Here is a 16856-nt window from a genome sequence, read left to right on the forward strand (position 1 = left end):
TGTTTTCACATTTGATAAATACAAAGAGGTCTGCACATCCAAGCAACCCAGATTGGGCTCAGGTGCCGGACAACAAAAAAGGGTAAATCACAAAAGAAAGAAATGTGTTGTCCGCACACTGACATAATATGCTTCAAAGTTTATTTGAATAGCGTAACGTTTCGACCGTCAGGTCTTCATCATGAAGCATGAAGGCACCATGTGTCTGATGAAGACCTGACGGTCAAAATGTTGCGCTATTCAAATAAACTTTGAAGCATATTATATCAGTGTGCGGACAACACATTTCTTTCTTTTGTAACTTTTCACATTTGAACATTTAATCACATATTAAGAAGGTGTAGTTAGTATGTAGAATCTTTAACATTACAAGAAGTATCATGTAGCAGTACCAAAGAGTACCGGCATACTTCATCTTTTGTATTTACAGATGCTTTTAGGGCTGCAGCTATCGATTATTTTAGTAATCGAGTATTCTACTGATTTTCCGTCGATTAATCGGGTATTCGGACAATAAGTACGTTTTCTTTATTAAAGAGCAATACTAAATATATATAGATAAATATAAAGAGAAAATAAGACAGGTCTCCTAAAATGAGCAACTAATTTGTTTCCTTTTTAGAAAAATTTACATATTTATTGCTGAAATTGCATACATTCATATCTGTGAAAACTAAACCCATTTACTACATTCCATTGCCATATTACATTCAAAATGCAATATAGGCCTAATACAAATGTATAAATATGAAATATTAATAAAAATAGAAAGAATAATTTCAAAGGTAAACAACTAACTTCAGCTTATGCATGATGCATTTAGTTTATCTAAATTAGTTTGTTTCTTTTTTTAATATTAAATAGTAATATATTTGTCCACATAAAAATACCGAGTTAATCTGACTTTTATTTTGGCAGGCCGTCGGAAGACGCTTATTTTTTAGGGCGTTAGCTTCACTCAGTAAAATGTGCTGAAGTAAACTCTCAGAGCAACTCTGGAGATTAAGTTTATGTCCTCATTCAGCGCAGACGCAGACAAATTCATGAGCGTCACACGTGTAGCATGTTAAACTGTGCAGTTCATTCACTCAGAACAGACAGATGACGTGTAAATAACAGGATTCGGCATCCACAAGGCCGCATGTAGTTTTATGGACTCAATGCAGCCGGAAAACAAGTTTTACTCGAAAAATAGACTAAAACCAAGTAAAATAGCAGTTCACCATTTCAATAAGCGATCACTTATTTATCAGCATGAGACATGCGTGTGAACAGACTAACATGCGTGTGTCTCACGGTTAATGCGTAAGACTTGAGAGCCCTGTAACAAAGTTTAGCGGGCTGTGTGTTAGTAATAAGGGTCCGTGGGGAAACGCAGTGCTCCGTGTGTACTGTAGTTAAATGGATTAAACGAGGCTTCGAGGCAACACAAATTGCCTCGATGATTTTTTGTATTCGAATAACTCGAGTTACTCGAGGAATCGTTTCAGCCCTAGATGCTTTACTTGCTATCAGTAAAATCTGAATTAAATTGATGTTGTTCTATTTTATACCTACTTTCAGGAGGGCCTTTAGGTATTCCTTGCTCTCCATCCATGAGGTGGTGAGGTCTTGGCCCATGCTCATCTCCCAGGACTGGGTATGTGGGGTATGGACTGTAACATGGCATTTGAAACTTAAAAAAAAACACACAAGTTAAAAACTGGGCAGAGTGTTATCACTGACCAAAAAGATTTAAGAAACTGTTTATAAATGTGATTTTCCTGCTGATTGAAACTCGTGTACATATCCCTTCATGTCCCTAATGTGCTGGCAATGCAAGTCAGTAATGCCTGTAAATCTTACCTGAGACTCAGGAGTCTCCAGTAGATGAGACGGGGCAGCTGGTGGTGAGGGAAGAAACCCAACGGGTTCCCTAAAAGGTCCTGGTGCAGGGGATCTCAGGGTCACCAGCACGGCAGGGCACATGTACCTGTCTGGGTAGTGCGGGTACATTGGAAGAGGCATTGCAAACATCCCTCCCGGATAAATGTGCCTGGGAATTGCCTCTGTAATTATGTACTCTCCTGGAATATATGGTGGATCTGAAAAGTAATATCAAACCAGGTACATTATAATACTTCACTGGGAAGCTTTGATTTGGGCACTATGTGCATTCAAAGTGCATTTGATAATTTTATTATCACAAAAAATAAAATACATTTTTAAATGATATTTCATTCTCTATTAAACAAATTATATTTATCTCAATTTGTGTACATAACATTAGGCCTAACATTTAAATTAGAAACAAGCTGTAACAACTGCCTTAGTGATAATCCATTCAGTTAAACGAATTATTTGTAAAGATTTGAAACACTTGCTTTGTATTTGAGGTTATTTACCAACAAGAAACTACACAAACCTCCCGGCGTGCTCAGTCCCGTTTGTGCCTTCAGCTCACAGTAGCCCGCGCTCGCGCTTACCGGACCCGTTACTGGCGCTTGAAGTTCGGTGTATGTTTTACCGTCAATGTCAGCTCGTTGAACAGGCGCTTTGATAACGCTCTCCAGTCTCGCACTGGTGTCGGTGTCACAGCTCACATCGATAGTTACAATATTATCAGCCGCAGCAACCCTTTTCCCGCCCGATCGAGTAGGAGCTTTCGGGCGATCGTCGCTCGGAGATTCGTTTACATTACCGGTTTTGATCCGCCTTTGCGATGCTAGTATCTTCGTCCGCTCGGCGATTAGAGAGCATTTCCAGCACACGCACGGCTTGAACTGACATTGACCCGAATGGCCCTTTAACGGGACGACGATACCGTGGTTCCGACATCTCGCACACTTCGGGTTACGAGCGACTTTTTCAGCGGCTACCCGATCGTTTGGTGGCATATTCGCCATCGTCAAAAATATCCGTTATTCTGAGTAAAAAAATCCTCTCCGTAAAATCTCAGCGATTTCAAATCCGCCAAATTTTAATAAAAGTTTCGAATGCGTTCGTTTGACTGTCCGCCAAATTCCTAATTCCTAAGTGGAAAAAAAAACTGTTCACGTGATGCCAACTTCAGCGTGAGAAAACGAACGTTCTCAAGGTTTTCAATCTGTAAATCCCAGACAGGGGAATCCCCAGATGTGCACGTGTTACCTTAAGTAGCTAGTTTTACTCAAATTTGAACTGTAGACATTTTTTTTATTTTACAAAAAATAAATGTTACAAATATTATTTTGGCGCATTGATACACATTTTTAGTAACACATAAAATATCTCTTGTAGCTGAACTGATCTGCAACTGAATCACAATTAGTAACAACAGAAAATATATCAGTTTTTACAAGTAAAAATAGGATTTTAAAAATTGGACAGTTTTTTAAATTAAGCTTCAAAATTAAATTGTATTTAAAGCAAATATATTTTATCTCCTTCATTGGCATTACCCTGAACATAATGTTTAAAACCCCATGTTTTTTTTCTTAGTAATCAGTTCTTGTAACATTATGTTGGCTGATTTTTTTCTAAATCGCACAATAGCCATAGATAGATGTTCACATGAATTAGATTAATTATAACACAAATAATTTTTTCTCCTTGTAGAGCATGATCTGACTCCTGGGAACCCTTTGATAAGCACTGGGAACTGCTGTGAGCCACATATGCTAATTTAACTCCCTGGAACCTGGACATTTTTCTTTTCATTGTTTTGAAATAAAAAGTAATTTTCGGTTTTGCGCAAACATTTTAAACTTCAAACTGTCATTGAACTACAGTTGATTCCCCAAAAGGCCATTTTATGAATAACATAAAGTGGATTGGGAGCCACCTGCCAGTTTGTAATCTGGGTATGACAATAAGGTTCTTTGGTCTTGTACATTTTTCTCTTCGAATACCTTGTTGTGGTGTTAAGCGGTTTGGAGTGGGAGGGTCTGCCCCATCTTACCACTATTAAAATGACTGATAATCCTGTCAGGATGGCTTTGGCCTAGTTGTGACTGACAAAATTGTTAATGTTGGCACCGTGCCACAGATGCAGTGCATATTACTGTATGTCTTTTACAAGGTCACTTAACCCCATTATCTTAATAAGGGTTATAATTAACGCAGTTCAACAACTGAACATCTTCTATTTTTTTCTTCCTATCTTTCTTTCTCTAAATTGCTTTAGGGTGATTAATTTCTGGAAATATGCTCATGAACATGCAGAAGGGGTGCTACTGAGTTTACCCAATGTATGTTTGGATAAATCTGTTTAAAATTCACAGGTAACATTAAGCATCATCCAAATAAATAAATAATGCAGGTTAAAGCCTAGAGACTAATATCAGCATGACCTGGCTTTACTTAAATCATTGTTTACTTGTAAAAGCATAATTGTATAAAATCAGTTATTACACTCTTAAACACATTTTTAATGCATTGTTAATACGTTAACTCAAATTCAAAATAAATCAAATTTCAGTTTCTAGTACTTGGTGCGTGATAGCACGCCGCCCCCTTTAGTGCAATAATTATTCATACCAGCCGTACGAGGCTTACGTTTGATGTCGTCATCGATTCAAACTGCCCGTGAATCTATTGGATAAGATTCAGTGAAGGAGCGCCGACGCCATCCGGACACGCTTTTGTTTGTGGATGAGAACTACAGACCATTACGGAAATGTGGACAGAAATTGGGAAATTATTATTTTTTCATTTTTTAGTATCGGAATTACACTCAGCACAAGGTTGGTTGTGCTCTTCTTAAATGAGATATTCGGGAGGATCTCTTATACGGACTGAGTGAACGATGCTGTGTTGGTTTTTTCGTGGTTTCACGTTTGTAGACTAAACACTCTTGATTCTATGGGCTTATTATACATTTTGCCTATAAAAACACACTTGTTATAAACGCGTTTAGCAACATAAAAGGAGGTTTATAGTTATATTTTAAGAGCACCTCCACCTTACAGTCACATCATTGTTCTTCTATATTTTGATTAGAAACGTACCAGAACTGAAATCGCTTTATTTTGCTGTGAAACGACACATATATTGCTTTCGTACTAATTTGCTAATACATCACTGGTCGTGTAAGTGATTCGCGTGTAATAAATTTGAAGCCCACGGTTCATTCAGCTGTATTGTGCAGTAGATAAATGTATCGCGTCCATGTGATGATTGCTTGTCTGCCGTTGACTGTGCACGGCTGTAATTTTCTTCATTGTCACACTCAGGGAGTGAAACTGGTGCTGAAGCTGAGTGCGAGGATGGACAGTTTCAGTGCAACAATATGAGATGTATTCCCACCATATGGAGATGCGATGATGACGATGATTGCTCTGACAACAGCGACGAGGAGAACTGCTGTAAGTTACATTTACTCATTTTGACAGGAGTAAAAAAAGCAGACCATGTACAAGAGGTCAAAAGCAGCAGTTTGTTATCAAACAAATGAGCCCATTATCTTTTATTGTAGTGGTTTTGAAATGGTTACATGTACCTTTGGATTAGATTTTTGAGTGTTTGTGCATTTGTAACAACTGAAATATAATAGGAAAGCATCTGAATTATAGGATAAATGCAATTATTCAATCATTTGGCTTTTTAATTTTACACCACGTGTTTTAGACTTTTATTTTTGAATATCTAAGACCAAGGTTAATTGTCACGCTTTTTTTACAGTGAATATTTGTTAGGGGTAGTTAAATTACTGTAAGAAAACATACCTTTAAAAGTTAGCTACAAAAAGCTACATGGACATTTCAACTGTTATTGCTTTCCAAACAAATTTAAGGAGTAAAACTATTGAAGTTAATAAACTAGCTATATAGCACACAAAAAGTGCCCGCAGAAATGATTAATAATGATTTTTACACCTGTTATGACTTGAAATGTAGGCAAAATACCCTTTAATCTTTTGCTAAGAAAACAGTTCGAACACTTATTTACCCACAGCTATTATAAAAATATGATTATATTGGAATTTTTAATAGGAAGACAAAGTTCGCACAATTATTCTAATTTAAAATAGTTTGATAAGCTCAGAGTTTGAAACCAACATGAACAACTGGTAGAAAATAGAAAATTTCACTTCTTGCTACACTGAATTGAATTGTATTCGTAATAATTTACTGTTCATATTATTATTCTTACCACTGCTATTACTTATAAAGATTTTTAAATCATCTCTTTTATAAGGTAAATGAATACATGTACATTAATTTATTTGAGTGTTTGAGGCATAAACAATGAAAACACAAATTGTTAAATTCATGAATCCAGGCATTCATACCAGTGATTGTTCTTTTACTAGAGGATGCGATCCTTGCGCAGTTCTAGAGAATCTTAAGTTACTTTGCTGACAGGGTAATTCTTGCGGCTCTGAGCTAAAAACAGGTCAAAGGGAATGTTTGTTTTCTTAAATAATTCATGTGTCACTCACCACATCATGCGTCTGTTGAATTTACTGTTGTGACTGCACTTTAAATTGCTTCCAGCGAAGGACAGTCATGCTGTCTTCGCATATTGCATTCAAACAGCATAAGACTTACATGTGGCATCTTGTCAGCCGTAATAGGAAATGGTTATTTTTATGCATTTTCTTCGGAAGTCAGGTCAAAAAGGTAAAGGTACACTTTACTGATAAACCATTCATTGTAATTTTCTATACGGTTTAGAGTAGAACAAGAAGCCAATTTTAATGTTTATTGGAATTATTGATGATTAGACTGAACATGAAGATTGATCACAATCCATAATTCTAGTTTCACCATCTATTGGCAGAAAAACAGCTGATCTCTTTTCTAACAGATTTCCCTGATGCTTGTCTGTCCCTCCCCCTCCGTCTCTATTATCCACTCCCACTATCTCTGTCCCCACCCCCACATCAAACCCAAGCGAATTCGGCTCACGGCATCAATGTATCCGCTGCTTCTAATGCACGACAGGGCTGGGGATGTTTGCATGGAATCATGTGACGTATTTGCGTGTGAATAAAATGATCTGTGACCTTTCCCCTCACACATGGAGGGTGCACATTAAGGGTAAATGCAGCTGTTTGTTAGGAGGATGAGTGACTTTTGTCAGGATCAGTTAGTCATGCTAAACTGTCTTCTGCAGCATAAAATGATTAAATCCTGTCTGGTATGACATTCAAAACGTAAGTAATAATTGTTATGAATGTATTATGTAATACATTTTGTTTTAGGCCCCTGAATGTTACGTAGGACTTCAGTATTATACCAACAATAAAATTAACTGTACAGAAGCAAAAATGTATTTTCAGATAAAATATGGAAATTTATTAATATTACTATGATCTTTATGGGACCAACAATAATGAATAATGCTGATGCTCCATAGGCTGAATTGTAAATTTCCCAATTCTCTAAATGCATCAACAACAGCAGAAGTGGGATTTACTAGCCTAGGAAACAAAATATTGAATTAGTCAGCTGAATATGTGAATTGTACCGCAATTAAGAACATAAATATATAAAAGAGATTTTAATGCAACTCACACTACAGCACAACTAAGACAGTTTATGTGACTGTGTTTGTTTGTGTAGCTCAGATGGTAGTGTGGTTCTAACAATGTCATGGTCAAGGGTTTGATTCCTATGAGACTCATGGATTGATGGTACCTACTTGCTTTGTAAGTTGCTTTGTATAAAAAACTCTGCCAAATGCGTACATCTAATATGCTCAGTGTATCAAAGTCCTGTCCATGTTGGCATCTGTCAAAAAAGGTTTATTGTAATCCTAGCTACACATAATTATATTTATTAAAGAGTAATTATTTTGTGATTTTTAAGGTCCTACTTTGGTTTATGGATTGTCCAACAACAAGTTTACGTACATACACGGTGTAAAAACACTTTCATTTTCTAATAATAGGCGGTTATTATTACCTTGACTGACTCTCAAATGATTCGTTCGGTGATTCATCTGTCTAATCCCCTCCTTTCTGTCAGCCTATTCTGATCTGATTGGTCAGATGGTCTAGTCTGCTGTGATTGGTCTACCGCATGCAGTGTTGCAAATGGAACAAAGGCGGGCATTACACAGAGTGACGCAAATCTGACCCAGAACTCAAATTAGAACGTTAGTTAGTTCGCGTGATTCAGAGTCGACTCCTTATTTCCCAAGCCAATAACTTTGTTAGTCGTTCACTTTCGGCTTTACAACATTTGCAGACTGCTTACATTCATATTACACACTGCATGAAATGTAATTTTAAGGACATTGTAATATTTACTCTTTAATAGAATAAGAACAGACCTGCAACCCCTTCTGGGCCCTTTTGGCCTGGATACATATGTGATCCCCATCCATAATTCTATGGCAGCTCTTGATAAAGAAACAGCTGTGCCAACATTTGTGCTGCTGTACCCGTGTAGTTGATCAAATTTATTAACCTCTTCTATTTTGCATGCCTTAAATTGGATTTCCCACATTTCTCTCCCTTTTTTAGTTTTCAAGGGAACTGGCATTTTTAAAAATGAACATTTTTGGATTTAAAGAGATCACAAGCTTTGTGTCATGTAGAGTTAGAAGGAGCATTTGTCATTTGATAAAATCCCACTGCTAACAGCAAAATTTTGCATGTTGGACAGTAATGGCAAAGGGAGCATTCTCATCTCAAAAATGACTTTATTGTGAAAATTGATATTTATGTCAGATTTTGAGATGTTTCTCACTTCACTTGCAATCTTCAATCAAATAAAGACAAAGCATTTTTCATAGAGACTGTGTATTGAATCTGGATCCAGATGATCTCTGAAACCTCAGAATATTGATTGACTGTTTACAACAGGTACACTGGAATGCTTACAATGCAATAGATTACTCACTGTAACACATAGCATATGGTTGATACAATATAAAAATGTTGACATGAAACCCTTTCACTACAACCATAGACTACTACCACACGGCCCCCGTGCAGCTGTAGCTGTCTGGGGCTTCTCAAGAGGCTTTATACCCTCCGTCTGCCAGAAAATCTTTTGTATGTCAGTCGAGTGAGAGTCCTGTCTGTGTGCAGACTCCCACTCAGAAAACGGTGGAAAATCACACAAAGACCATCAGAGAGAGAGAGAGAGAGAGAGAGACATGTAGGGACCATGAAAGAGAAAAGTGAGACAGATGTGATGTATCAAAGCGATACTGAAAATGAATAAGAAAACAGGAGCAATTCAAAAACGGAGACGAGTGTGAGAAATAAGTTGCAACATTGAACAGTCACCTTTAGACCTCACCTCTGGGTAGGAGAATGCTATTGAAAAGAAGTGGCTTTGGATTTCTGCAGATATTCTGGAAATGGGTTCCTAATAAAGACAAAGACTCAAGAGATGTCTTCCTTTACATTAGTTTGGAAGATTTTACTCTTATGTTTTAACATTTCATTTAAAGGTCATAAACCTTTACAGAGCTCTTTTTACTTGAAAAGAGCCAGGAAAATTGATGATAGGTCTCTAGTCAATATTTTAATTCCTCAGAACTTCTTTAAAGGAACAATACGGCGTTTTTAGGAGGACCTATTGACGGAAATGCAATATAATATACAAAACTATTTCTTCAGAGGTGTATAAAGACCTTACGTAATGAACCATTATGTTAAAACAACGTCAGGATTTCAACGTTGTTTTAATTTTCAAAATCAAAACAAAATCCAACGGTCATTCAACGTTGACCCATGACGTTGATTCAACAGTGACTCAACGTTGAAATGCCTGCTGGGTACAGTAGATGATCTGCTCGTGCGTGAGGTTAAAGCGCGCGAGCAGATCATCTACTGTACCCAGCATGCGTTTCCTCTCTACAGAAGCGTCCAGTCTTTGCTCTTGCAAATTCCGCCGTGTAAGTGGCGAATCCGCCATGGCGCGAGCGCAAATGGCTCTTAAAGGGAATGAGAGATGAGACTCTGATTGGTTTACTGCACGTTACGCCCAAAAAACACCCATTACTCATTACGAGAATCGGGACAACCCGTTTAGACCATGCGCCTGGACGCGCCGATCGTTTTCCCCTCGTTAAATTGGCAAAAGTTGATTCGGACACGCCCTGAGTGCACCTGCGTTTTAAACCATGCGCTTAGATGTGAAAATAGGGCCCTTAATGTCTAAATCTAACCAATTCTGCTTATCCCTACGACAGATTATCAGTCTGAGCCGTGTCTTCCCTTTTCTGCCCAACCGGTGTCTTGTGGCTTCTCGAGCCAGTGTCCTGATGTGCCTATTAGGATCTCAGTTGTTGAAATCCACCGATTAACTGCGATTAATCAGTGTGATGCCATGAAAGATTAGTGGATGCTGAGCAGAGCATTGAGAGCAGGGAATGGCACAGAATCAATTAATGCAGATTTATCCACTGCATACTTTGATGCCTATTTATTGATACATGCTTTGTGTGTATTGACATTTGTGCCTAGCGACATGCATGTGCATACCTTGTTCTGGGTTTCTGTAACTGAGTAGTAGAATCTGACATTTGTACAGTCCTTATTGGATTGGTTTTAATATTCCATTCTATTGTTTTTAGATGGACCTTTTCAATCCAAGAATGAAAATATCAGCATGAGGGACAATATACCGGTTGCATACTGCACTAGCAAAGGGACAGTCATTGGTTCAATTCCCAGGGACCAATATGTATGGATAGATAACCTTGTGCTGAATGCTGTAAAACTCATTGTAAATACAAGCTTCTAGCAATGATGTATATCATCAGGTTTACACTGTATTTGCATCCCATATCTTCCCTTCCCTCATTACCATAATGAATCCTGATGTTTTACTTTTTGTCATTTATTACAGTAATGATTCTTACTAGAATTTGAACTAGACCTTTTTTTTATTCATTAAAAGCATAAGTTAAACAAGTACTACAACAATCGTTATGTTTTCATCACTATATGAGAGTTTGCATATGAAATTAGTTTATAGAAACTGTCATGACAGTAATATAAATAGGCCTATGTTTAAAAATCTAAGATGATCTTCTAGCGACGATAATCATTTATTATTTCTTTTTTATTTTGTGTGAATTGTTTTATTTGGAGTGAAATATGTTTTCATGAGATTGACTGTTGTTAAAGGGTATTTGTTTTTTCAACAGCCAGTGGTCAACTCTGAGCTTTAGCTGCCTGCCTTGTGTGCCACGTTTACATGCTCACATGTAATTGTCAAGAATTTGTAGTGATTATTCTCTGATCCGCGTTAGGCCGCTGTAGATCAAGAACAACATGCCAGACAAATGAGAGCTTCATAATACACACATCAGTGAAGTGATGCTGAACAGTGGTGTTTTTAACATGTCATTCTCTGCTAATAAAGTAAAAATGTCATTTGGAATCCTATTGTAATGTTCTGTCATTTGTTTTCCATTTTGAAATCCATCAATCCACAACTGATGTGATAAAACGCTTGAGATTAAACCACTGAAAGGCTAGAGAGAATGATAGAGCTTCATGCTGACTGATTTCTACATTTGTAAGGAGATGAAGAAAATTGAAACACTCATTCACAACAGAGTAGACACCAAAGACCCACTCTAGTGTTTAATGAAAGACACGGTGAAACACATTATCTGGTAACTCGTGTGATATACAGTAAAGACATTTTGGACAGTTTCATTCAGTGTATTTCAACATTTCACCTGTCCGTATGTTTGCATGTGCACTCATAATTGAGCTACATCAGATTTTTTGCATTGTCACCTTAGAATATTTAGGGCCTACATTTATAATGTAGGGCCTACGTCAGGCTATTTACTACAGATTTGACATTTTTGTCTAAGTTTTTGACCATAGTTTGTCTGACTGGTGTGAAAGTGTTTTTCTGAATTTAGTCATCTCTGCATCCTTGATCCCAGTCACAGTTATGAACGTGTAATGCATTTTTCATTCTGCTTTGCCTTTGGAAAGCTGCTCTTCGTTTTAGCACTTCTTGTAATGCATGATACGATCCAAGTGTTTGAACCAACCACAGTTCGAGTTTTGTGAACAGATTAAGATTGAAACCAGAATCAGATTATATTCATATATTAGTGTTTCATTTTTCTTTGCAAGAACTGGCAGTTTTACCATTCAGATGTTTATTTTCTAGTTAATTTCAGCCTCTGCATCATGATTAATTAGTTTGATGATGTCAGCCTGAGCATCTCTAGATGCTCTATGTAGGGCATGATGGTGAAGGGCAAATGTCTTTATTTTCACAATATTGATTTTTGTTATTAAACATTTATTACTAAAGGAGCAATGTAGAGCGGCATCTAGGGGTGAGGTTGTGAATTGCAACCAATGGCTCACTCCACCCCTCCCTTTCAAAGCCCGACGGTGGCTGACACAGAACTAAGATGTCGTCACGCTTTCGCTTCTTTACCCAAGGAGATTACGTATTTAGGAAACACGCTCTGTCGAGCAGTTTGTCTGTTCAGGGCTACTGTAGAAACAACATGGTGAATTCTATGCAAGGGGACCCGCGCTGTATGTAGATAGAAATAGCTCATTCTAAGGTAATAAAAACATAACGCTTCATCATGTAAGGTCTTTATACACCTCTGAAGACATAGTTAATATGTATATTATATTGCATTTCTGTCAATAGATCCTCCAAAAAAATACGCACTGGACCTTTAATGCTGAATTATTGTGTCTAGGATTTCTGCACATTGTATGTATGTAACTGAAAGAGCTTCATAGATTTGCCAACATTTTCTAATGCTAAGTCAGCCATTTAATACACACACACTGATAGGATTGTTGCCTTATTGTGCAAGTGCCAAACACTCTCTACACTGTGATGCTATTGTAGCTCAGCCAGGCAAAATAGATGCAGGGTTTATTTAAAGCTATAAAACCAGCTATCTAGTCAATCCAGGGGACTGATTTGGAGGATATTTGGCCAACTCTTGAACCTCAATGCTTAAATATAATTTGTATATACAGCTTGACCAAAATTGTTATATTGAAAGATGTCTTCAGTCAGTGCCAGTCCACTTTTTAATGATTTAGTCAAACTGAATACTTGGCAAATATTTCATGACTATCATGCTTATCGTGGGTCATTAATGGTAGCAGAGAGTTCATCGATTCATATGGGAGATTCATATAACAGACTGTTGTGCATTTTTGTGACAGTTTTTCCTTAGTGTTTTTCTGATTTAAAACCCAAACTTCCATCAAGCAGCAGGCGACTGTGTCATGGTACATTTGATTGTGGAAAAAACCTTGTAAGGCTATAGCAGGTGAAATCTCCAAGCTCCACTTGGAAATCTATCATTAATCCACTGTCATGGGTGAAATGTAGCCTGAAGGAGCAGAACTCAGAGCAGCGCTCGATGCTGAAGCTTCAGTCTAGCACATCTCTGATGTTTGAGCTCTGATGCCAAATGGCAGCGTGGCCCCCGTCGAGCACCGCCCGGATCCTGCGAGGCTCGTGCGTGGTGATCAAAGCATTGCCCAGAGGAGACGTCCAAATTCATAATTGTTGATAAAAACTGGTCTGAAACCTGCCCCGAAAAGAAAGGCAATAGGTTTTCATTCTCTAAAGCAGGAGTCTTCAAATAAAATCGCTTGAGGTCCAGTAAACGAACCCTCCTTACCAGCCGAGGTGCGGATAATTAAATACCAAAAAAACATGAATTGATGGTTTTTGGCAGACCAAAGAAATAAACATGTCTTTTCATATCTATAAGACGGCATTACAATGTCTGCAACAATATAATGAAGGAAAATGTGCAAAATGCCCTAATCTCTAAACCTGCACTGAATATACATTCATTTCAACATGAACAACTTTAAAAGAAAACTAAAGTGTTGTTTTCTGCTGAACTGAGATTAGCAAACAGCAGCATCAAGTTGTGACTGATCATCCTCTGATAACATTTCAGCTCTTCTTGTGGCTGGTGCAGCTGAAAGGGGGGTTTGTTTAATATTTTCTTTTAGTTCATGTCTTTATTTTCCTTCTGAAAGTGTTTCACACGCAGCCTCCATACACTCTTTTACTATTTTCCCCATCAGTAAAGGGCTTGTTATGTTTTCCTGAGATCCACTGTATTCTTAGGGAACATTCATATGCTGGTTGTTGGGCAGTAAGCGAGTGAGGGAGGACCCGTGTAGATCGCTACTACTGGGCTTTGAGCTAATATATTTCCGTGTCCTTACCTCGGATTGCTGCGGGCAAGTTTCTTCATAGTGTCTATGTCTAGTTTCATAATGCCGTTTAACGTTTCCACTTTTGACAACCGCAACAGACTCCGAGCAAATGAGACAAACCGGCCTCGTGCATGTCGATGCAGGAAGAATAAAGGCAAATCTCTCGACCCATTCATCTCGGAAAACATGGTTTTCAGCGTCAACTTTTCTAACTTTTGAACATTGTTTTTCAGTCACTGACAGTTACATTTGTCTGTGCGCTGTGCAGCGAGTCTGTCTCGGCTCTCTTCACTCATCGACGTCTGAATGTAGCAACAGTGCGCAAATGTTAACTGTCCGTGGCGCCGTAGGACCCAAACTGCTACTGAGCGGACCTTGATGTGCCTGGTATAAATTTGATTGCATTATAAAATAATGTTAGGCGTTCATTTATTTATTACGTCAAAAGGCTTTGAGGTCCAGACGGATGCATCTCGCATTTATACACAGAGCACATCTACAGTAGGGCTGTCATGATATCAGGTTTTCACTTCATGGTCAAAATTATAATGATGGGAAGTGGAAATCCTGTTCCTAGTTTCTGTAACGCTACTTTAATACAACTAAATGAATTGGTGTTGTGTTAACTTGATTTATTTAAGTAAATTGAACAAGCATCAAATATTATTTTAATCTACTTGATTGAAACATGTTAATTTAAAACGTAAACATTTAGTTAAGCCAAAGCATTATTGTTTTTAGTCCGTTTAACACAATGCAATTGTGTTCTAACATAAAACTTAATACAATGGTGTTAAAACAAAATGAATTGTTTAAATAACATGAACAGTATCGTAAAATCATTTTTTTTCACACGTAAAATTAAAGTGTAGGGATTAAAGAGTTTATAACCATTGTGGCTCTTTAGGCAAAACTTTAAATAGATGCTTAATTATTTACAGTATTATATGTGTAGAATTAACATGCTATTGATAGTAATGGGTGTTAATATCCTGGTTGTCAGTACTGGTATGCTGTGACACTCCTAATCGACTAATATTCAAACAAATGTAATACATATATTTATTTTTAGAACATATTACAGGATATTTTTTAAATATGTTTTAATGATAATATATTCATATTGTTGACCAGTATTTGATGTTTAATTTGATACTGTTTCATAATTCTGTTTGAATTACTGATAGTACTAATGCTATATAGAACAACACAGGAGATTTTGATTCATTGATATGGTTCCACTGGACCTGTACACACACTATTGCATAGCTGTTTCAATGACTAAAGACATTTGGCAGATAAAGCCTTATGTGCACTAATACTGAAGCAGGGAATGGATTATTCGGTGAGGTGTAATGGAATTGGAACGATGCCAGCTTGTTTATAGCCGTTTCATCAACCTTCTACTGCAATACTGAGAAAACTGAGAAAGAAAATCATACATGTTCAAGTTCAACCCTGCTATACTTTTCATTAGTATTTCTGAGAAAGCTCTTTGTCGAAAAGGAATACACTTTTCTCAGTTTACCACATTAAGATTTGCAAAATAAATGCTTTTTTATTATAGACTCCCTTGAGAGGCAATTAGACTGCAGCAACGTCCCACAGAGAGTAGTAAAATACACACATTATCAAATCCTTAAAGTATTGTACCAGGAGATATAGCTCTCCAGTGCCGCATTTTATTACCAGCCCAAAACAAGAGAGAGAAATAAAGACACCAGTCAAATAAACCAAGAGAGTAAATAACTGGCAGGGGGAAATGAAGTTTCCTTCATCAGCATCTTCAACAGCGGACAGTAATTCTCTGCCAAATATTGATTTTCCTTTGTTGATTGAGGATAAAAATAAGAGGGAATTTGGATTAGATGTGAATGCATGTCATGGGTATTCAAATCGTGTGAGAGAGACATTTGAGGATTACACACATAAACACAATTGGGTACAGGCTGTTCTCTTGAGCGCCTATTCAATAGCTCCAGGTATTTTCATTTGTCCGTAAGCCTTTATTCTGGATCAGACTTCTCTTCAAATCTTTACGTTACACGTAAAGGTTTTGACATGCGTCATCTTGACATGCGTCATGATTAGTTGATTAAAGTAGTTGATTAAATATAACCCAGAATATGGTTATATTTGACCCAACAATGTGTTAGAACAGCCCAGCATTTTGGGTTAAAACAACCCAGCATAGGTTAATTTATAACCCAACAGTAGGGTTTTTCAATTTTTTACCCAACGCTGGGTTGAAATAATGTTGGGTTATTTCAACTCTATTATTAGTCAGGTAATCTTTTACCAACCTTTTTTACACATTATTCCATTATTAATATTATCTGAACTGAGGATCCATCAGTAACCAAGATGGATACCAAAATAATTGGCAGATTACTTGGGTTCTCTGAAGGCCTTTTGATTGCTGATGTAATGAAACAGGGATTTGAGAGTGTTTGCTAACAACAGAGCAGTAGAGTTGTGAATCATAAGCTTGGAGGGGTTTCTAAACTCCAGAAGATATTCTCAGATGCCACTGACTGAGACACACTGCTTCAATCCCTAATGCGATTTCCTTTCCCATATGCACTAGTTTAATTTCAAGACTAAATTTTACCAATGAAATGTTAATCTCATATTGATGTGGTCCCAGATACGAGCCTGTAAAATAGTCCATGTTTTAGCAAAAGTATTGTGTGGTGGATTGTGGGTGTAAATTTGTATGAATAGAATAGAATAGAATCCTTTA

General features: G+C 37.3%; 1 protein-coding gene across 2 annotated transcripts in view; it reads left to right on the top strand.

Annotated features, from left to right (window-relative positions):
- Positions 1-4550: 4550 nt before the first annotated feature.
- LOC130554078 (low-density lipoprotein receptor-related protein 8-like) overlaps positions 4551-16856 on the top strand; it is a 64874-nt gene continuing 52568 nt past the window's right edge. For both annotated transcript variants that reach the window (XM_057333506.1, XM_057333505.1), the window contains exons 1-2: positions 4551-4703; positions 5193-5324. In XM_057333506.1, the coding sequence (XP_057189489.1) occupies positions 4637-4703; positions 5193-5324 (199 nt within the window). In that variant the 5' untranslated portion in view covers positions 4551-4636. The remainder of the gene's footprint in view (positions 4704-5192; positions 5325-16856) is intronic.

This window comes from Triplophysa rosa, linkage group LG5, assembly GCF_024868665.1.
Source record: "Triplophysa rosa linkage group LG5, Trosa_1v2, whole genome shotgun sequence".
Lineage (NCBI taxonomy): Eukaryota > Metazoa > Chordata > Actinopteri > Cypriniformes > Nemacheilidae > Triplophysa > Triplophysa rosa.